Source organism: Ctenopharyngodon idella, chromosome 23, assembly GCF_019924925.1.
Source record: "Ctenopharyngodon idella isolate HZGC_01 chromosome 23, HZGC01, whole genome shotgun sequence".
NCBI lineage: Eukaryota > Metazoa > Chordata > Actinopteri > Cypriniformes > Xenocyprididae > Ctenopharyngodon > Ctenopharyngodon idella.
The window spans coordinates 10376235-10399590 of record NC_067242.1 but is presented as its reverse complement, the minus strand read 5'-3'; the positions used below and the strand labels follow the sequence as shown (position 1 = coordinate 10399590).

The 23356-nt window shown below is 38.9% G+C and overlaps 1 protein-coding gene across 1 annotated transcript; it reads right to left on the bottom strand.

Annotated features, from left to right (window-relative positions):
* Positions 1–14913: 14913 nt before the first annotated feature.
* Positions 14914–20912, bottom strand: dtx3la (deltex E3 ubiquitin ligase 3L a). Its single transcript, XM_051882987.1, has 5 exons — positions 17970–20912; positions 17740–17885; positions 16898–17070; positions 16212–16423; positions 14914–15330 (listed from the first exon to the last, which is right to left on the bottom strand). The coding sequence occupies exons 2-5, from the start codon at positions 17819–17821 to the stop codon at positions 15261–15263; spliced, it is 537 nt and encodes a 178-aa protein (XP_051738947.1). The 5' UTR covers positions 17822–17885; positions 17970–20912; the 3' UTR covers positions 14914–15260.
* Between the last annotated feature and the right edge of the window lie 2444 nt (positions 20913–23356).

Here is a 23356-nt window from a genome sequence, read left to right as displayed (position 1 = left end):
ACATAAAAAGTTGAAATTTGATACTATAATAATGAAAAAAAGCTGAAATTATGAGATGCTGAGTACTAAAGTCAGTTACGACAAAAATCAATCTAACTTTTTGTCATAATTCTGACTTAGTATGTCAGAATTTTACTTTATCTCATAATTATGACTTATAATTTTGACTTTTTATGATTTACCAAAGCATGATTTGTGTTCTTATTTGAAAGAAATGGTTCATAATTAAATTTTTTTTGTTATAATGTTAACTTTTTAGCATCATTTTGACTTAGTATTTCACAATTTTACATTATCTCATACCAAAGCATTATTTTCCTTTTCATATTTGGTAGAAATGGGCTTCCATAATGTCGGGTTGGAGAAATTGGAGAGCAGTGTGAAGAATGTAAGGTAACAACATTAGAAAAAAAAAAAAAAGGTTAAAACTTGTTTCACCAAGTACTAAAGCTAAATATGTGTCAGAGCATGTGCACTAATTACTAGGCCACATCTTAAACAGAACAGTTTATGTTGTAATTTATATATTTCAATAAGACCAAGTAAACTGGTTTAAATCTTACTGTTTCATACTGCGAGTGAAGCATCAGGAAAATGTCTGCTTTGCCTTCTCTTTATGAGGTTCTGCACAGATCAGCCTCCATTAGAATGCTCAACATATTGTCTATTTAAAGCATCCAGTCACTCATTTGCAGGGGTGGTTTGCTGTGATATTATTTTCCTTTTAGATTCTCAGTGCATTAATGAAATCCTCACTCACATGATTTCATTTGGCCCGTGCATTAATGGCAGAGGAAGTAATAATTACATTCAAATATTAATTCGGGCCCGGAGACAGAACCATGAATCATTAGCGCTCACGATGTCGAACACAAGCTCCTGTCCCTTTTCTTTTCCCAGTGTCTGACCAGATGAATTAAAATGACAAATAATTGCAATTCCCTTGCGGAGGGCGTTTAAAAAAAACACTATTTGGTAGAATTGGTTGAGCGAAGAGGGCGAGTGATGAGACTCATTTGTTATGCTGTGTTCTGAACACGCTCGAGCTTAATGACGACGAGGAGAGACAGAGATCAAGGACGATATCGGGATTGTAGTAATGGCCGTGATAATCGCCATGGAGATGAAACCATAGCACTCAAAAGTGTCGTCTGTTTGAGAGGTCCGGTGATGTTAAGAGGGTGGATGAGTTAAAGTGAGCTGTTGATTGTTGCGATGAGCGCAGCGGGAAAAATGATAAGCAGAGGAATGTTTTATTGCTCAGAGTTTGCTCATTCAAAGCTCAGGAGGGTTAATGGAGTTCAGTTGTTTCATTTAAGCATCAAATTTGTGTTTGTTTCTGCTAAAATTACTTAGCTATTAAAAAATGTGAATAGCATTCAGCTGAATTGATTTTTTTTTTTTATGAGAAAAGTTTGAATTCTTTTTATTGCAAAATACCTGTTTTTATTGCAGACTTAGTAAATTTAAACAGTTTGAGACATTTTTGAGATCTTTTTTATAAAGGAGACAATTTTTTTTTTGCTGTAAAATATGTGTAATATGAAAAAATTTCATTTGAATATATTTTAAAATGTACTTTTTTCCTGTGATATAAAACAGAAGTTAATAACATTTTAAAATTAAATAAAAAAAAAAGAATGTATATATATATATATATACATACAAAGTTCTGTCATGAAACTCTAGATGGCGCAGGCTAATAGGTCCTTTAACTCAACTTGGGGTCCGTTCTTCGTACCTTGCTTAATACATCTGAGATGATTTGACAGATGCCAGATCTTCTAATCATGATAACTGAACTCTGGCTAATTTGGTTCTTCAAATGAATATGCAGATTGGATTAAAATATCTGGATTAAGTTGTCTAAGATTACTGCGCGTTCTCGTGTTCCCTGAAAAGGGCAAATGTATCGATACTCGAAACCACGATCAGCAATGCAGCGATTGGCTGGAGTCAAGATGTCAACATAATGACATCATATATTTAAAAAAGACACCTGACGAAAAACTTGACGAATTTCTAGACATTTATAAGGAAACAGCCAAGCGAATAAAATGACAGAAGAACGATGTGCACTGTTTTTTTGTTTTTTTTGTTTCTTACATGATTACCCAATTATTTAGGCTATATTCACGATTTCTAGTATTTGTACAGGCACTTTTTATTTCAATATTGTAATTAGCAACTAATTTATCTTTGAAGCAGATTTGACAGCATTAATTAAAGTTTCTTAAAGGTTCAAGATCAAGTTATCTGCATCTCCTGCGCTTCATCAAGCCACTCCCATAATAGCTGTCGCGGTTCAAATTAATGCAAAGACTATCTGTACATCATGTGTGTAAGACTCCAATAAAATTATTAGGTAATTATTCCCTCACGAATGAATCTCTCAATACATAGAACTGGCTGTGTCTATATTATGATATACTACATGACATAATATTATTTGCAAATTTATTTTTAAATCATTATTATTGTCCCTTGGTTTTCATTAGGGTACTCTTGTGGGAAAGTAGCCGTGGCTGGGACAAACTTTGAGCATCACCTCCGCTTAAAAAGATGCAATCTAATCCTGTTTACACGAAATAAGCCTGCTCCCGAGCAGGTTTAAGCTTAAGGACCTGTTGCTATGACAGCAAGTCCAGGATGAGCGTCGAAGAACCCGAACAATCCAAGATAATGCCAAATCGTCATCAATCAAATCCAGCTAACTGAGTTAGCAACGTTCGAAGAACGGGCCCCTGGTCGTAATCACATTGTTTTCTATAGGGCACAGCTGATTGGTTCCTGCTGTATCAGTAGCAAATGAGCTTGCGTGCAAAATATTTTGGTAGTTTGCCTTAGCAATGCAACGCTAAAAGTCACTCCCTCCAGTGGTGAACCATTGAAATTTAGAAATACTTATGACGTAACGAAGCCTCGTTTACTGAAATCACATGACTTTGGCAGTTTGATACACGCTCCGAACCACTGATTCAAAACAAAAGATTTGTAAAGCTTCGATTCTTCATGAAGCAGTCTTTTGAAATCGCCCATCACTAGATATTGTTGAATAAAGTTGTTATTTGTTTTTTTTGAGTATTCTCGTCACTTCATAACATTAAGGTTGAACCTCTATAGTCACATGAACTGTTTTAAATATGTTTTTAGTAGCTTTCTGGGCAATGAAAGTGTTAATTGTCTTGCTGGCTTGTCACTGAGCCATCGGATTTTATGAAAAATATCTTAATTTGTGTTCTGAAGATGAACAGAGGTCTTACAGGTGTGAAAAACGACATGAGGGTGAGTAATTAATGACGGAATTTTCATTTTTGGGTGAACTAACCCTTTAATTCATGCTGGGTACACATCATTAACGATCATTGTTGTGCCCTTGAGCAAGGCACTTAAAACTAGGTTTCTCCTGGGCATTTGTATTATCAGCTGTGTATTACTACGTATGTACTTACAAACACTCGTGTCACTAGAGAATGCAAAGCCACTAGACCACATTCCAACAGTTGAGTCAGCTTTAAACACATACTTGAATCTGTTCAACACAACTCTGGTCCTAAAGAGCTCTCACTCTAATTACTTTACTGTTTGCAGTGCTATGGGATAAATCTATAACCTGGCCTCCCCCAACAAAGAACAGCAGCCAATTACTGATAAATGTGTTTTCAGTATAATAAAGTAAACAAGTCTGAAGTGAGCATCTAATTGTGCGGGTGGACAGGACCTTCGGTGTGCCATTTAGTTTAATGAAAAATAACCATTACGACCCTATGATGTCCACCAAATGTTTAAGACGAGTCATTTTGCTGTTGGTTGATTACACTCCAGGTTGTTTTCAAATGTGCTTTACATGAAACTTGTGTTAGAATGTACCTGACTTTTAAATAAATTGTGATTGAGTGATTTTACTAACTGCTTCTCATTTTTATCTCTCTTTTTCTGCAGGTCATGCCTTCATCATTCTTCTACCTCGCCGTCTATCACAGTGGATTGTGGATATCCTTCTATTGCCAATGTGGTTGTGTGCATTGAGTGGTTATTGTTACATATGTATTTATATTTGAGTGTTTTGCTAGTGACTTTTTTTTAAGTGATCGATACCATGCTTTTACCATGCTTTTAACCTAGAATGAATTCCAAACTTGCCTGTTTGGCCTTGAATGACACTTCAGGAAGTAAATTCCTTGGCTAATTCCAAAGAAAGAACAGTAAGCAATGCAATTCGTTCATGGCCAAAATTCCATTCAAATATGAGCATCAGTATGCTCCACACACTCTGAAGGATTTTCAGGATTATTTGATGAATAGAAAGATCAAAAGAACAGCATTTATTTGAAATAGAATTTTTTTTGTAACAATGTAAAAGTCTTTACTGTCACATTTGGTCAATTTATATTATACAATAATATATATATATATATATATATATATATATATAATACTAAAATTATAGGCACTATGTTTGTTGTGAAACATGCAAAGAGACATGCATTTTGAGTTATGTTCATGTCTTTCTTTCTTCAGTCGAAAAGAAATTAAGATTTTGAGAAAAACATTCCAGGATTTTTCTCTATTTAGTGGACTTCAATGGGGACCAACAGGTTGAAGGTCCAAATTGCACTTTCAGTGCAGCTTCAAAGGGCTCTACATGATCCCAGACAAGGAATAAGGGTTGTCTAGCGAAACAATCAGCCATTTTCAAAAAAAAAAAAAATTATATACTTTTTAACCACAAATGCTCATCTTGCACTGCTCTGCGATGCGCCATGCATTACGTAATCACGTTGGAAAGGTCACGCATGACGTAGGAGGAAGTACCGTGCAAAGACTAAGTCAAACGGCCTTTAAAAAAAAAAGGTAAAACAATGATGTCAGACGATTTTGAACTTGGAGGGCAAAATGAGATGGAGTTTTTCACTCTACCTACGTCATGCGTGACCTTTCTAACGTGATTACATAATGCGTGGCGCATCGCAGAGCAGTGCAAGATGAGCATTTGTGGATAAAAAGTATATAATTTTTATTTATTTTTTGAAAGACCCTTATTCCTCGTCTGGGATTGTGTAGAGCCCTTTGAAGCTGCACTGAAACTGCAGTTTGGACCTTCAACCTGTTGGTCCCCATTGAAGTCCACTATATGGAGAAAAATCCTGAAATGTTTTCCTCAAAAACCTTAATTTCTTTTCGACTGAAGAAAGAAAGTCACAAACATCTTGGATGACATGGGGGTGAGTAAATTATCAGGAAATTTTAATTCTGAAGTGAACTAATCCTTTAACAGCTTTGAACATGAGTTCTGCTGTCATGTAAAGCAACTTTACAATTTAACATAGTTGGAGTGATGTATGTGTACAAACCACAGACATACAGTATGAGCCATAGATACAGGTCCTGCACCCTTTATAGTACTCACTTTTAAGTGCTCTGCCCTGGGATACACTGATGCTCACTTTTGCATGGAACTCACCCCTGGTCTGTAATGAAGAGAAACGGAACAGACCGCAATCCTTTACGGTACTTCGTAAAAACCCTCGACCACAAACAGACCCCCTGCTCCTGATTGTAGTGATGTATTCTGTAATAAGAAATTGATGCCAAAGATCACATTGAGAGTGACAAAGCCACTGCGGTGCCCTTCAAATAACCCCATAACCTATTCAATTTCTTTACTTCTCCCTCTCTCTCTCTTCCACGGTCGTTCTCTCTGTTAATCTAAGGTGAGTTATGAAGTCATTGTCTTCACACCCCAAGCCCTATAGGCAAACGGCGACGTGGACGTTGTATCAGTGCTTTAAATACAGGTCGGGAGGATAGACAGGAGGAAATGAAATAAAGAATAAAAATGAGTGCCTCGGAACTGTCATTTTTCAGGCCCCGACTCAGACCTGGGAGAAAAGGGCCAGTTAGATTTATGGGACCCCCGTTAAGACCGAGCAAAGCGATGGGAGAGATGGAGAGAGAGATCAACGCTTGACATTTATTGGTGCAAGGGGAGATGGGCCAAGCTGTCAGGCATTGGGCGGCTCCACGGCCCAGTTTGAAGGTTATGTGAAGTCCCACTCATTAAGAGACAGACCCACTGACAGGAAGCTGATCCTCTGCGGGCAGCCCCCTTGCTCAGAAGGAGAAAAAGCATCGTCTCTCATTGGTGGCAGGAGAAAGAGAGATAGAGAGAGGTTTATTAAGACATAAAAGATAGTTCTCAGGCCTGCCATTAGTGCTTCACACTGTCAGCTGAATGGCTGTAACCACTGATCAGAATAGACACTCGGTTCAGGAAATCTTTAAAAACAGACTCTTAAATTTAAGACATTCAGCTTCAGGCCAACCAATTAGATCAATTAGCAGTGCGGTGGTTACTAAGTTTTGGGTCAGTAAGATGCTTTTTTTTGTTCCGCAAGGATGCATTAAATTGATCAAAAATGATATATATATATATATATGAGCAATTTATAATATATTTAATATATGCAATCACAGGCATGCATTACAAATATAATTATACAATAAACCATATAGAACCGCCCTGGCTTCACCCACAGCAGCCCCATAGAACCACCCTGGCTCCACCCACAGTAACCGCATAGAACCGCCCTGGCTCCACCCACAGCAACCACATAGAGCCACCCTGGCTCCACCCACAGCAGCCCCATAGAACCGCCCTGGCTCCATCCACAGTAACCACATAGAACCGCCCTGGCTCCACCCACAGCAACCACAAAAAGCCACCCTGGTTCCACCCATAGTAACTGCATAGAACCACCCTGGCTCCACCCACAACAGCCCCATAGAACCACCCTGGCTCCACCCACAGCAGCCCCATAGAACCACCCTGGCTCCACCAACAGTAACCGCATAGAACCACCTTGGCTCCACCCACAGCAACCACATAGAACCGCCCTGGCTCCACACCCAGTAACAGCATAGAACCACCTTGGCTCCACCCCCAGTAACCGCATAGAACCACCTTGGCTCCACCCACAGTAACCGCATAGAACCGCCCTGGCTCCACCCACAGCAACCACATAGAACTGCCCTGGCTCCACCCACAGCAACCACATAACAATGCCCTGGCTCCACCCGTCAACACTGCAGGATCATGGCTGATTTTACACAGGAAAACATATTTTCTCCAGAAAAGGTAAAAACAGTTTTTTTAATCCTTTTTTCATAATGGGAGCTCAGATTCAGATTTGAAACCTCCAGACATTGTGGTTCATGTGAAAGGTGGAATACTAGTAACAATAAACCATCAATTATTTATTATCAATAACTCAGTAGCCCACCGGACGTGACCTTTAGTTGGTGGATGGCCACTGTAGCTCGTCGCCCCTCATTATTTTCTCCACACGCTTTGTCACATGAAAACAGACAGATGGGCATCTTCAAACAATCAGACTGTACTTTAGAATTCTCCGCTATTACTAAGAGAAAAATATGCAACATCAACATACAGCATTGTACAAATAAAAAGGCAGATTCAGTGGCCTGAGAGAAATATTGTATGTGACATGGACACATGATAAAAAAACAACATAGAATAGCTCTCAGTGCATCCATCTGGACATAGTTTGAGGAAACCATGACCTTTAGGAGCAGGAAAACAAAGTTAGTCATCAGGGGTTTATTGTAAGGTCAGTCTTGACTGATGACTGATGTGATGTTATCATGGCACATTTTTCATGAGTCTGAATCTTGAGACAATCAGAATGACAGACCTTAAAGGGAAAGTCCACCCAAAAATTAATATTCTGTTATCATTTACTTACCTTCATGTTGTTCCAAACCTGTATGACTTTTTTCTTCTATGGAACACAAAGATATTTTGAAGAATGATGGTAACTAAACTAAAGTTTCCCATTGACTTCCATTATATTTTTTGACCACACAATGGAAGTCAATGGGACCCTGAAACTGTTTGGTTACCAACATTCTTCATAATTTCTTTATTTGTGTTCCGCACAAACAAAGTCATACAGTTTTGCAACGACATGAGAGTGAGGGGTGAATTTAGGTAAATTGGGACACTTTTTGTCATTGAGATGACTGGGACAAAATATCCCAATTTACCTGAATTCACCCTAAATGATGACAGAATTAACTATCCCTTTTATGACCTACTTTGTTTTTTTATGTATTTATTTTATTTTCACTTTTCTGCATGCTGGTTTGTTGTTGTAGTGTCATTGATTTTAGATGTACAGTACCTTCCCTTAAATGTTATATGCAGAAAGCAAAATGTGGTTGGTTGCATTACAGATGCCCCCTACTGGTTAATGTGGCAGATTTAGACCCTTTAAATAATTCCCGTGTTCTAAACTTTCATATTTTCATACTGAAGACTTGTCAAATCATCAAGCATAGTTGAATGAATCATGGTGAAAAATGAGCATGTCTCATTTTCAAGTCAGGGTCAAAGTTATTTTGTCACAGCAGTGTACGTACATGTGAAGTTCACCATTTTCTGAGCTCTCTAAAAGCGCTGTTGTTCTCCAGCAGATCTGGGTGGCTTTGTCCCTGTTCGGCAGCCGCAGAGAGTCCACGGAGGAGAAACAATGGGCCATTGATTTAAGGTAGGCCGACTCTACGCGCTGCTATTCCGATGCTGTGTAACTGAGGCGATTTGTCACCAAAAAGGTCATAAATCACAAAGTGCCAGGAGAGATTGGGCAGTTCGGCTCATCCACCTAGAGGAGCTGTTCACCCACCAGGACAAGCTTGGATCAATTCTGGGGACAAAAAGTCAGTATTAAAGCATCATAAAATCCTTGCAAAGTGTTTCAATGTACATATCATTTAGCATGTCCTACTCTGCAAGTAGGATATGCTCATAGATCAACATCCTTTGTTGTCCCTTGTGTTAAACTGAAATATTAAAGTTCATCATTTATCTATCTATCTATCTATCTATACACCTTAGCAATCACATTGCAGTGACCTGGCAGTCGAGTTTTATATCACTTATATTTTCTTCCTCAGAGATGTCTAGTTTGTTGTCAATGCTTGTTTCTTTTCTATAGGACAAAATCAGATTGGATCCATAGTAAATAATGAGTGCTTTGGTAATACAAACGTGCATTTAACACACTTTTTGAAATTCAGTCTATAGCAGAATTGATTATACGGCCGTCTTTAGATGTCTGAAATCACTGTGGACTCAGAGAGACAGGAAGCGACATCACGGCCCACATCCACCACAGGTATTCCATTATGTGTTTCTAATACCAGACTGCTAAAAGCGCTCAGGCCCAAAGCTCTCTGCTCTTTGTACGGTCCTGAGAAAAGAGAAATGGAGACCAGTGTCGTCTATCTCTCCATCTCTCTCAGCTAAAGGCCACCGACACATAGTAGACCCCACTATCACAGGGATGTATCAGTGACTCTTTAGAAACCCCGGGTCCATTCAGCTCTGAGTGAGATATCTTCTTGCGGTGGCTGCGCGTGGCAGCCGGATACATAACGGGACTAACCTTAGAGCACAAAGAGGCTGGAGGTTATCGCATGGGCAGATCTCTGACCGCTTTGATTTGGCCGTGTAAAGAAGAGCGGTGCGTTTGCGAAGGACCCAAGCATGTGCGTCTGAGATGAAAAGAGCCGAACAGGGACCTTCTGCACTGATGAATGGAGCTGGAAGGCTAAAGAGTGAATGCGTTTGTGTTGGTGGCTTTATGAAAGCAAGACAACAGGTACCTGAGAGGATATCGAACGACAGCATCGTAAATCAAACCGAGACACGCTCCCCTCCCCGACTGCAACGTGTCTACACATCTACTGTTCTTTCTCCTCACTCTTTCAGTCGAGCTTTTGAGCTATTAGCATTGACTTGACTCGGTATCCATCATCAAAAATTCATATTGTTACTTCTGTAAAAGATATTTCTCTAAATACATTCACAAAGAATTATGGGTAAATCCTCTTTCCCTTCCTACCGACATTCCCCCTCTTAAATGTGTCATCTTTCACCTAAGACTTCATTTTATCTCAGAGTTAACCTGAAGGGACAGGTCCGTCCTATCAGCATGCAGGGACAAGGGCTAGAAACACTCCATCCATCTCCACATCGAGATTTAGTACTTCATAAACCATTTCCTCCGGAAGATTCACTCTCTGCACCGCCGCGGCAGGTGCCTTTTTCGCACGGATGCTTCGGAGCGGAGACGTTGTATTGTTTCTCACTTCCCTTGTCGCCAAGGTTTATAGAGACTGTAAAATGGACACAAATGGGATGTGTCGTGTCCGTCAAAACACGCTTTCTTGGTTTTGATGGCCTTACGGAATCTTGTGATGGTTTGTAAAAAACATCCTGTGTCACGGCGGATAAATATATGTGCTGCTTTGAAAGCTGTGTTTCCTTTTTGTGCACTTCAGAGTTGCTTTTTTATAGGCAGCTGTAGTTATTTGCAAACTAATTTAGTTAAATGTCCCACAGGAGCAGCGCAATTTACACAGGGCTGAGCTGAGCCCAACCCGGGGTCATCATTAATATATACCATGTTATACGGAGCTTTGGGGGTGGAGGTTACAGTGGACATGAAAAGTAGCTGAGATGAGATAACAAGTGAGATGAGACGAGATGAGAGTAGAGCAGGTGAGACGAGATGAGAGTAGAGCAGGTGAGATGAGATAAGACGAAATGAGAATAGACCAGGTGAGATGGGATGAGATGAGAGTAGACCAGGTAAGATGAGATGAGACAAGATGAGAGTAGAGCAGGTGAGACGAAATGAGAATAGACCAGGTGAGATGGAACGAGATGAGAGTAGAGCAGGTGAGACGAGGTGAGAGTAGAGCAGGGGTGAGATGAGATAAGACGAAATGAGAATAGACCAGGTGAGATGGGATGAGATGAGAGTAGACCAGGTAAGATGAGATGAGACAAGATGAGAGTAGAGCAGGTGAGACGAGATGAGACGAAATGAGAATAGACCAGGTGAGATGGAACGAGATGAGAGTAGAGCAGGTGAGACGAGGTGAGAGTAGAGCAGGTGAGATGAGACGAGATGAGACTAGAGCAGGTGAGATGAGATAAGACGAAATGAGAATAGACCAGGTGAGATGGGGTGAGATGAGAGTAGACCAGGTAAGATGAGATGAGACAAGATGAGAGTAGAGCAGGTGAGACGAGACGAGATGAGAGTAGACCAGGTGAGATGAGATGAGACGAAATGAGAATAGACCAGGTGAGATGGAACGAGATGAGAGTAGAGCAGGTGAGACGAGGTGAGAGTAGAGCAGGTGAGATGAGACAAGATGAGAGTAGAGCAGGTGAGATGAGACGAGATAGAGCAGGTGAGATGAGATGAGATGAGAGAGAGCAGGTGAGACGAGATGAGATGAGATGAGAGTAGAGCAGGTGAGATGAGACAAGACGAAATGAGAATAGACCAGGTGAGATGGAACAAGATGAGAGTAGAGCAGGTGAGATGAGACAAGATGAGATGAGATGAGACGAGACGAGATGAGAGTAGAGCAGGTGAGATGAGACGAGATAGAGCAGGTGAGATGAGACGAGATGAGAGTAGAGCAGGTGAGGTTAGACAAGATGAGAGTAGAGCAGGTGAGATGAGACAAGATGAGATGAGATGAGACGAGATGAGAGTAGAGCAGGTGAGATGAGATGAGACGAGATGAGATGAGAGTAGAGCAGGTGAGATGAGATGAGACGAGATGAGATGAGAGTAGAGCAGGTGAGATGAGATGAGAGTAGAGCAGGTGAGACGAGACAATGCAAGATGAGACGAGATGGGAGTCAAGCAGTTGAGATGTGACGAGAAAACAGAGGAAGATAAGAGATGAGAAAATAGAACACAAAAATGAGTGGAGACAGAATGAGACGTAGATGAGGTTTGATTAAATGAGATGAGAGGAAGAAGAGAGCAGAGAAAAAAGGGAGGGAAGGTGAGATGAGATGAAAAGAAAGAATAAGAGATGAAAAGAGACCTGAGGAGAACAGCGGAGAGGATTTGAGATAAGACAACAGAAGTGGAGACAAGATGAGATGAGAACAGCACAAAAGAAGGAGATGAGACAAGACAAGAAGATAAGAGGAGAGGAGAAAAGACAAAAGGAGAGTAGAGGAGAATAAGAGAGCAGGGAAAGAAAAAAGAGAGTATTTGAGATGAAAAAAGAAGAAATTAAAAGATGAGACAAGCGCAGAACAAAGGTGAGGGAATGAGACAAATCAACAGCAGAGGAGACAGGAATGAGAACATAGCACAAAAAAGGAGATGAGACAAGGCGATACAAAATGAGACAAGAAGAAAGGAGATAAATAGAGAGTAGAAAAAAGGAAAGCAGGGAAGATGAGACAGAACAAGACAAGAACATATGTAATGAGATAAGATAATGAGTTGAAATGAGACAAGACAATAAAAAGAGATAGAACTAGATAGAAAGATAGAAATAGAACAGAGAAGACGAGATGAAACGAGGAACTAGATAGTACTAGTTTTGGATTAGAAGAGGAAATGAGAACAAAAAGAGCTCATACGAGACAAACAAAATGAGACGTGAGGCGATGAGGTGACAAAAGACATGCAGAAGAGATGAGAAGATCAGAGAAAAATTAGACGAGATGAGAGCAGTTGAGACAATATGAGACGAAAGGAGAGTAAATGGGAAGAATAATTTAGAACAGAGGAAACAAAATGAGGAACAAGTGATTACTAACTAGTTTTGATGAAGAGAGAAAATGAGGCAAAATGAGAAAAGTGCAGAGCACAAAAAGAGAAGAGATGAGATCAAATGAAATTAAGATAAATGAAATGAGACAAGAGGAAAGAAGAGAATATGAAAAAACGACAACACAAAAGTAAAGCAAAGGAGATGAGATGAGAGGAGATGGAAGGAGAGGAAACCAGATAAAAAGAAATGTGATGAGATAAAAAGAAGACTAAATGAAAAGAACAAAAACAGAAAAGAGGAGACAAAACACTGAACTAGGTAGTGATTACCAACTAGTTTTTGATGAGGAGAGGAGAGCAGCTAGTTAGACAAGGAAGAATTGACTTTGGAGTGCAGGGTTGTTGTTGGAGAGGATTCCCTGCGTTCACATCCATCTTCACTGTCTGCAACTCAGCCTTTTAATTAACAACTTTAGAATCTGCTTTGTCTTCTAAAAGAGGATGAAGTCTAATTGTGCTCCAAATTAAACAGCCTAATGAAAACACACCTTCAGCTCATTCATCACAAGCTGCCGGTGCACAGACCAACACTCAGCCCCCCAGTGGGGAAGACACGGCAAAACACCACAAACACTCCCCTTGTGGGAAGAACAACAGTGATTTCTAATGACAATTTGAACTTTGTTTTGCATAACAAGGAGGAGAGGAAGGAGTCATTACTAACAGATGATTTCAAATCACTTCACAAGGGCTTTTCACACTGCACTTAACCCTGGGTTATCATTGTTCATACCTCACCCCGGGTAAAGGAGCGTTTCACGCTTGTAATTTAGAAGCGGGGTTAGCACCGCTTTTTACCCAAGGTTGTAAACCCTGCTCCGCTTTTGCGCTGTTAACCCCTCGCATAACCCCAGGTTATCATCGTTCTAAACCCCACTTTTAACCCTGGGTAAAGGAACATTTCACACTTGTAATTTAGAAGTGGGGTTAGCACCGCTTTTTACCGGGGTTATAAACCCTGCTCCGCTTTTGCGTTGTAACCCCTCGCTTAACCCCGTATTATCATCGCTCATACCTCACTTTTAACCCCGGGTAAAGGAACGTTTCACACTTGTAATTTAGAAGCGGGGTTAGCACCGCTTTTTACCCAGGGTTATAAAAAGAAAATGCAACATTTGGAGAAAAGAGATGGTTTCAACACATTTTAATACACAGGATTCATTTTTAACCCTGGGTAAATTGTGAGTAATGTGAAATTTAAAGCAAAATAACACAGGATTCTATTTACCCGGGGTTTAGAATGACCCAAAGTTAACTATTTCAAGTGTGAAAAGGTCTTTTTTTCTTTTTTCTAAGATATAGAAAGGTTTTTTGGTCATAATTAAAGTCAGTAAGTAAGTGTTAAATAATAAAATTAATAGGGCAGGTACAGTTTTGTGACACATTTAGACAGAGCCCAGCTCCTTCGGGTCGTGAACAGAGAGAGAGGGGGATGTGACGGAGGAGGGGAGAGCCTCGCAGATTGAAGGAGGATGGGGCAGGAACAGATTTGATAGCTGTCAGAGTCGTGGTGGAAGCTGACAGTCGGGACGGATGACTCCTGGCGGAGCGTCCACGAGAAAGTGGTTTAAGAACGCCCCTGGAGATGACGGAGCCCTCTCTAATGGGGCCTGCCAATCCGATTACTCTTTATTGTGAGTATGAAGCCTGGTGTGTAATTCAGTTTGAGGAGAACAGAGGGCCACCGTCAGCCTGGGAAAGTTCACACTCGGCAATGTGCAGACACATTTCAGGCACGGAGGAAATATTGCTGAGGATGTGTTGACTCCACCTGGCAGGCGGTGCACACTGAGTATGTGATGCTCACTACCTTTAAACTTGCATTTTAATGTTGCATTTTCTTCATTTACACTAAATGATAATCAATATTTGAGTCAGATTAATTTAAAGATGCATGTGAATAAGAATCAGTTGTGACTGTTAACTAAAACATAAAGATGAAAAACTAAAACCTCAACTAGAAGTAGAAATGTTGCCTTGGCAATTAACTGAAATAAAATAAGCTGAAGTACTAACATTGAACTAAAACTGAAATAAATAACAATCAATTAAAGCCAAATAGAAACATAAAAAACTAATAAAAATGACAAACGCAAATAAAATGACAAAGTTAACTAAAATAAAAATGAACGCTAATTCAATATATTATTAATAGTATGCAGATAATAAAATAACATTGATATGAACAAGAAAAATTGTGACATCATTTACTGATTACTTAAAGAAATCCATAAAGGGGTTATATTAATTTTTATTTTTAATTTAAAAATATTTAAAAACACTTTAAGCAAATAAGCAATAGTTAGCAATGCATACAATACTGTCTTACTTCATGATAGAACTCTGTTTAATAGAAAATACACAACAAGTCGCCCTGTATGCAACTCAGTTTCTGGCTTTGCATATAAAGGTCCTCATACACTATGTCAAACTGATCAGCCACGACCATGTTCTGTTGATTTGGCTGTAAACATCAAACTCCATGTAATCGTGCCACATCCATATCCATATCCTGGTCACGCAGAGCAGGGTCATGACGAGGTAGGAAATTTTGTTGTAGTCATAGTAGTCCATCTTCTCTCAGTTGATCCCTTTTACCTTGAGACTTTTCCTCACTGATTTCAAATAATTTGGATCTGGATAGCCCAAGCTGACACAAAAGGAGAGAGAATGTTACTGAATCATATTTAACCTCAACATTAAAGGTGAACAAAAGAGAAAATATGAGAGAAAAAAAAATCTTACAAAATTAATTTTGTTATCTTATGATGTCAATGTAAATGTTTAACATAACGATTTCCTTATAAAGTTAACTTTTTAATAAAAAACAATAGAACATTTTTATACTATAATTAAATATTATATATATTTTTAATAAATAAATGTTTTATCTTTCTATGGCATTTGAATTGAATGAAATTAAATTTATAATGTATTTATTATTTATATTATTGTGGTTTCATTTTTCGAATGGCTTCTGAAGACGAAATCATGAAATTAACTTTAGAATGACTAACAATAGCAAAAACACAACAGAAAAAAAATCTGAAAATAAATAAATACAAACAATATTTTATCTATAGGAATTTGAATCTAATTAAAAAATTTCAGGTTTAAAAATAGTGGGTAGAAAAAAATACACTGCAAATGAACAGAAAGTAAATATTTAAAATATTTTTTGTTTGTTTAGTGAACGTCTCAGGTTACACGTGTAACCATGGTTCCCTGAGAAGGGGAACGAGACACTGCGTCCGAAGACACACTGGGGAACGCCAATGTGTCTTCAGACCCAGTGCGAGTTCCCATTCGAAAAGGAGCGTCTCAGATTACACATGTAACCATGGTTCCCTGAGAAGGGGAACGAGACACTGTGTCCGAAGACACATCGGCGTTCCCCAATGTGCCTTCGGACACAGTGTGAGTTCCCATTCGAAAGGGAAATGAGAATATGTATATTCCAACTCAGCAATAATGAAGAAATATAGTGAATACTAATCTATTTTTTGGGATTCTTTTATAATTACTATATACCTTCCAGGTCCCCCGCTGTCCTGAGTCTTGAGGGGTATATCTGCAGGCATCACGCAGTATTCATTGCTGATATTGGCCGCCACAGTGAACAGCAGCTTGTTTTCGAAGGCCTGCTCTAGTAGCCGGAGGATCTTGGTCCCTGTAGTGTTCTGAGGCAGGTAGGCCACAAATTTGGTGCCCTTGTAGCTATGTCCTGGGTGCGGATGCATGTCCTACAAGGCGAGTTACTAATGTTGATCACTTACATACTATATATATATTAAAAATAATTTAAAAATGTATTTGCATGTGTAAAACAGAAGTAAAACTTTGAGATGAGACTTTAGTAAAGCTGTTTTTCAAGTTATAATGTATATACACATGAAAAACAACTCTGATCTAATTTAAAAAAACAAACTAATGGAAACTATATGAAAGTTCAAGCACAGCGCTTTATAAACACTTCAGGCATTAGTGTCTGTCATAACAGGGGATTTTAGTTATCAGCACACATCCGTCAGTGTCTGCATGTGCCCTGTGGAAGTGTATGAGAAACAGGCCGGACAGGATTCCACAGAGCAGAGAGACGGATGGCTGAGATGTTTTAGAGTTCTCAGTGATACACTGAAAAGGTGTGCCAATTCACCTTGATACTTAAACATTGACAAAGAGATACTGTAAAAAATAATAACACATCATGAGCTCACCGACTGAATTCCATCATCAAAATGAAAGGTGATCTGAATGGTGTCACAGTCAGAATGTCCTGGCAAACTCCGTCTCTCGATATTCCAATTCATCTTCCCTCCATCTGGCTGGTTTCCTTGTTTTATCGGAGTATTCTTTTTGTGGTTGTTTGATCCTTGAATTTCCGCTTGAACTGTCATAAAATATAATTAACTAAATGCACTAAATGCACACTTAAACAAGTGAAAATGCCTGAATGGAGTTGGAGTAGAATACAAATGGCTTCTGCAAACAAATACTGCATGAGCTTTTCTCAGAACTAAATTGACTTTCCTGATCTACTTTTCGATGTTTCTGAGTAACCAGGTATTAATAGTTTATTACATTAACAATGTTGTTAAACTAATGTTTGACAACTACAAAGTGTCAAAAAAAAGAACAATATATCAATTGCTATATCATTTGAAACCTAAAAAAACTCATTTTTTGAAATAATTTGATTGAAAAGTAGGGTTTTGTACATTAGTTAACATTAGTTAATGCATTAACTAACAATAAGTAATACATTTGTTACAGTATTTATTAATCTTTGTAAATGTTAGTTAATAAAAATAGAACTTTTCATTGTTACTTCATGTTATCTCAGGTTTATTACCAATATATAATTTTAATAATATATTAGGTATTAGTAAATACTGAAATTAACATTATCTAATGTTAGGTATCTAATGTTAACAAATGAAACCTTATTGTAAAGTGTTACCGATATATTATTATCTAATGCAATAACATTCATGCATTAAAAGTGGAAAAACATTAGATATTTTTATTTGTCTTTCTGTGTCATGAACTGGAAACTGACCTGTCTCAGTCAGCGGTCGAGGACCTTTGCCGTTCAGATATCTGGTGCAGTGCATCTTATCTTTGCTCTGTGAAGCCCCCATGATCAGCTCTGAGTTAAATGAGCAATGATTTCATAGATCTTCAGGTCATTGAAAAGAATAAGCTCTGAAATAGATACAAACAAAATATAAGCATCACAGAGGTTTTGAAATTTTATCATATAAATGTATAATCTTTGAGTGCACTTACCTGATATCTTTTAGGATGCTCACCTGCTTCTCTCTTTCTTTTGGGTGAACTTCTCATCTATACTCTGACTATAGTGATGAAACTTTCTCATAGCTCACAGATTTTTATAAGCACAAAAATAAGTGCATAAGGAAGTGAAGGCAGGTGCAGTTAAACCTGTTCTGGATGAGACAGCTGGTTGCGAATGGGAGGGGTTTTAAGGATTTCAGCAGACGAGCATGACACGTTGTTGTGATTTATTTGTTTGCATGAGGACTCAAAACGCTTCAAAAACTTTTAATGTGATTTTTTTGTGTGAAAAACATGACAATCATTTAATCTGATTCATCAAAATAACTTCCCATCCCTTTTGCAGCAACTTCTCTGATAATGTGTTTAATGGCACGAGGACAGAGCAACCTGTCAATCACATGAGATCGACCAATAGCAGACCACAACCATCCAATCAATTCCCCATGGACAAAATCAAATCCCACCCTACATTTTATCTTGTTCGGAAAGCTATTTCAGCTGTTTGGATATACGTCACGATAGGGAAGAAAAGACAATCGCTACTTCCATTTCATGCCAACTTTAATCTTTCTGACCAATCTATGGAGTTGATGTTAAAGTTGGCATGAAATCCAAATTGACCCTATTTACTTTGTTAGTGCACATTAGTCTTCATCCGTGCAAGTTGATTCACAAAAACATTTTTTTTTTTTTTTTTTTTTTTTGTCTTTTATAATCTTTGATCAAAATCTGAAAATTCCCCTCTGGAATTCCTTCCTTCTCTGATGACATCAGTCAGTGTGCTTCCGGTTCACTCGGAAAAATACGTCACAATAAAGCGCCAACCTTCCAGTCTCTCTTTTGAATCCAACACGAAAGTGACTTAAACTGCAGTTCATTGACTGGCCACTAGAGACAGGCTCCAAAATGGAGTCAATCCCATAGACCCCCCATGTTAAAATGCCAACTTTTCAGCAGAAAAAAATATGTTTACAGCCTGGTACAAAAAGTGATTTTGGTCTATATAGCTAATTTTGCCTTCATGACATCTGTGAGGGGGGTGAATTTTTTTTTTATAACTCATCCGTTTAAATTATATTAAGCCTTAAAGTTCTGCATAATTAAGGGCGTGGCCACTTGAGTGACAGGTGGATTGCCGCTGATGTCACTACTAGCCGTTTGTCTGCTGTTAGCCGTCACGTCACTTCAGCTAATTCCACCCACATCCCACCTCTTTTCCCATTTTTGGTTATCCGGGAGTGACGCGTGGTGACGTGCTGCCAAGATGGCGACGGCCAGCTCCGCCCACTTTGGGCTTCAAAAATGCTCCTCAGAAACCTACGGGTGACGTCACGAACACTACGTCCATTGTTTTATACAGTCTATGGTCATAATAAGTAGGTTGCTACTCCCGGTTGATGGTGACTAAGATTCTTGGGTTCGTAGCTATCTCAAACTATCTAATAAATCAAATTATTTTTTACAATGCTCTAGAGTATTCTACTGTGTAACGTCCCAAACACAATGTTTGTCTCATGAGGATTCAGAGGCCACATATTTGACTCAGTCTCATAAGTTTGTAGAGATCTGTTCCTTATCATACACTGAGGAGGTTTTCCAACTCTATAAAGTATTATTTAATAAAGGAAGGATAGAACATGTAGTCTACTTCCCCAGAAGCGAGGAGAGAAATATCACTCAGACAGCACATGAAGCTGTGGATCCACAGCAGAGGCTCAGAGTGAGATGAGGGGAGATGAGACCAAAGACTCCAGGCTGAGAAGAGATTGAGAGTTCCTGCTTTCAGCAGAAAATAAATCCAGAGACGTGAGCAGAGAGAAGGACTTACTGATCTGCAGACTGGACGGGAGTTTACTGTTGGTTTCATTGTGAGGTTTTGTGTGTGTGTGTGAGGCAAAACAAACAAGATTTTTTATGACAGTTTTCTCTGTTCGTCTGTGTACATTCTGTCTTTTCTGCTTCTTTGTCACAAACGTGCGCGCACACACAAAAATCCCTTCTTTTTTCTTTCTGCTCTCATATACATATTGATTACAAATGCTCAATTCAGCCATGAATTTTTTGAGGAGCATTATAGGGTCTTGATGACTTGATTAGAAGTGCAAAGAGCTAATCAACCAGATAATTCAAATACACACACAGAGCAGTGAGAAACCACTGATTAATGATATTGATAATCACATTCATTTTCAAAGTAACTAGAGACTCTCATATGTCATGCCCTCTTATAGCCCTCTAATCTCCACCAGTTTGATTGTCATTTTAAAGACTTTAAAAGAATAACAAATATATTTTTGCTACTGTACCTTTAAAACTTTTCCACCGCTGGGTCGAACGGTTCCAGTTGTATTTCCACTTGAGCCTGGTATATCACGGCATGATTACAAACCGTTTTCGGCCAAGAATTCTCAGCACGGTTGACTAACTGCGTTGAACCATGCTGGTAGAATGCTTGTAGTGACGTCGCAACTCAGGATTGGTCACTTGTCTGTTGCCTGGCTGGCTAAGTGTGCTATTTGAGCAACGTAGTTGCATCACAATTCAGAGGCTGGACAAGGACTTCAAAGGCCACGCCTTCGAAGGCCGCGAAGGTCGAAGCGAGCGTTGGTAAATGGGATGGTTGGAGTGCAATGAATTCTGCAGTAGGCTAGGCCGCAAAGGATCCATCTGTTGCATCCTTCATTGACCGGGAAACGAATGACGCATTTGAAGAAGCCAAATTGGGACAGGCTTTGTCTCGCCACTGTGACGCGATTAGCCTTCGAATAATGCAGCCACTAACGAATAATAACGCCACTGTAACGATTATGTTCTGTTTTGGTTTAGTTCTAGTACCTGTTTCCTTTGTTCTCATTTTCCTGCCACAAGTTAGTTTCCTTGGTTACTCATAATGTTACGCACCTGTTTCAGTTTCTGTTGATTATCCTCCCTTGTGTATTTAAGTCTTTAGTTCTCACAGTTCTTTGTTCGATGTTGATTGTCGTCAATGTTCATGTGGTTGGTTAAGTTATTCTCCTGAGTTTTCTGTTTTGGATTTATTAAAGACTGTTTTTGTTTCTCCACTCCTTCTATGTGTGCTTTATTACACCCACACGTGACAAATATCTCATCATCCTTCATAACGTGGTCATTATTTACATCTCATTTTGTCTGTAAACTCTTACATTATCAAGACAACAACTGACTCATTTATATTACTTTCCAAAGAGCTCTGTTGTCAACTCCACAGTGGAAAATGAAACCATATCCATACCGACTGGGCTGGATCGGCCTGGAATGGAAAGTTTAAGTAAAGAGAATGGTTTGGCCCAACGGAGGAAAAGCAGCCTTTGATCCTTACAATTAAAAGTGCCATTTTTGCTACTGTACTTTTAAGAGCTCTATGTTACGGAGCCCCTAAAGGGACATGGTGAAGAAGAAAAAAATTAGATGGGAGGAAAAATTATTTGGTAATGCTTTTGGGTTCTCTCGCAAATGTTTTGCGTTCCCCAGAGAAACTTTGCATTCGCTCACCAAATGTTTGCATTCCCCTGAACGCAAAGTTTCTCAGGGGAACGCAAAACATTTGCGAGCGAACGCGAAAGCATTGACTTATTATTTTTCCTCCCATTTCATTTTTTTTTTTTCCACCACCATGTCCTCTTAGGGGCTCCGTTTTTTTCTCATTTAATTTTATTGAAGGTTTATTGCAGCTAAACTAAACAAAAATAAATTTCTTAGAAAACATTTTCCATAGTAGGCTTTGGGTTTGATGGGTTTGACTTATTTAAGCTATAACATTTCCTCTGGGTGGCATGGCAGCGTTACAGTCAGAGTGTGTTTTTCGGTGTCGCGTTGTGAGGAGAGAGAGAGGCATAGCTGTACTGCGCTCCTCTGGAGCGTGCCGGAACATTCCTCACAGATTTGGGCGTCAGCTTCTTTCTCTTAAATCCCTGAGAGTGCTGCGTTTCCATGGTGATCGGAAAGTTATACGAGCCATCTTTATTCATCACTGTGGCCCAGAGGGCTGGAGAAGAAGCACTGACGATAGAGAGAGATAAAGAGGAGGAAAAAGAGGAAGACAAAGATAATCTCCTGTTGGTTTGCGTCTGTCTGGGGTTGAATTGACACCTTTTTATATAAAAAATCACAACAGTGAAAGCAAAGATCAGTGTCAAGATTCTTACATCGTGTCTAAGTGATGCAACAAAAACATTTGTTGATTAAAAAGGGTGTGTATATGCGTGTGCCAAAGTATATTAATTACTCTCTCGATCCCCGCAGCATATGACACATGAAAAATACAAAAGGTCCTCAGTGGAGACAGTCATTCACACAAACAAACATTGAACACTCAGTGTTGTACTAGTTTCATTACCCATCATGCCCACTGGCTCTGAGCCCCTAATCTGTCTGTGTCCTGTCTGAAGTCATCTGCTCTATTAATAGTCATATGCAACAGAACTGGGGAAACTAAATTTTAAATCTGTCTTGTCTCAAGAACTGCATGTTAACTCTCTCTCTCTCTCATCTCTAGTCGAATGGCCTGAGAGCAGATGTCCGTGGGATACTGAAGAGAGCAACGCCTCTGACATCATACTGTTATGATGAATGTTATCTCAAATCATGCAACTTTTGAGGAGAGGTGAGCAGTTACTTTTCTAAGTGAATGAAGTTGTGATTTCCACCTGTCTGACTCTAAAAAGTAATTCAGGGGGCCTGTTACCACAACTTAAATAAGTGCATGGTTGCAAGTTAAAAATTCTAATTTATTGTTTTAATTAAACTTTTTAAGTTGCAAACATTAATTTGTATTTGTTGAATTCTGTTGACATAATAATGTTGATCATTACATCAACTTAAATTGATGTAATTAAAACTTAATTTAAACTCAAATGTCTGTGTTAATTGGCTTTTTTAAATAAAAAAATTAGGTTGTAGTACATGAAATTGTCTTGATAACTTCAGGAATTAGGCAGTGGATTTTTTGTTCCAGTGCAGAGGGCTGGATAAGGAGAATAAATGTTGAAATTAAGTGTTAATTTATTTGTTTTTAGTGAAGGGAAAGACCTGTTAGTGTTTAATGCTGTTATGTTTGACATTTAAAAGAGTTGAAGTTGTAATGTTGAAGTTTTTGTGGTTACCTTTGTGCTGAAGAGTAGATACATGAAGGTAAACACATTGACTCTATAAGCAATGACTGCGCCAATGCCAGTGACGAGTAATATCTTACTTTTTCATTAAATATATATGTCAAATAAGTTATGTTAGCATGTGCAATGATAGCTGTTAATTTGAAATAGATCAGATTAATTGGTTCTAGGGCTACAACTCTGGTAGTTGGAGCAACTTAATTTCTTTGAGTAATCAACTTAAAAACTTGTGTTTATGCTACA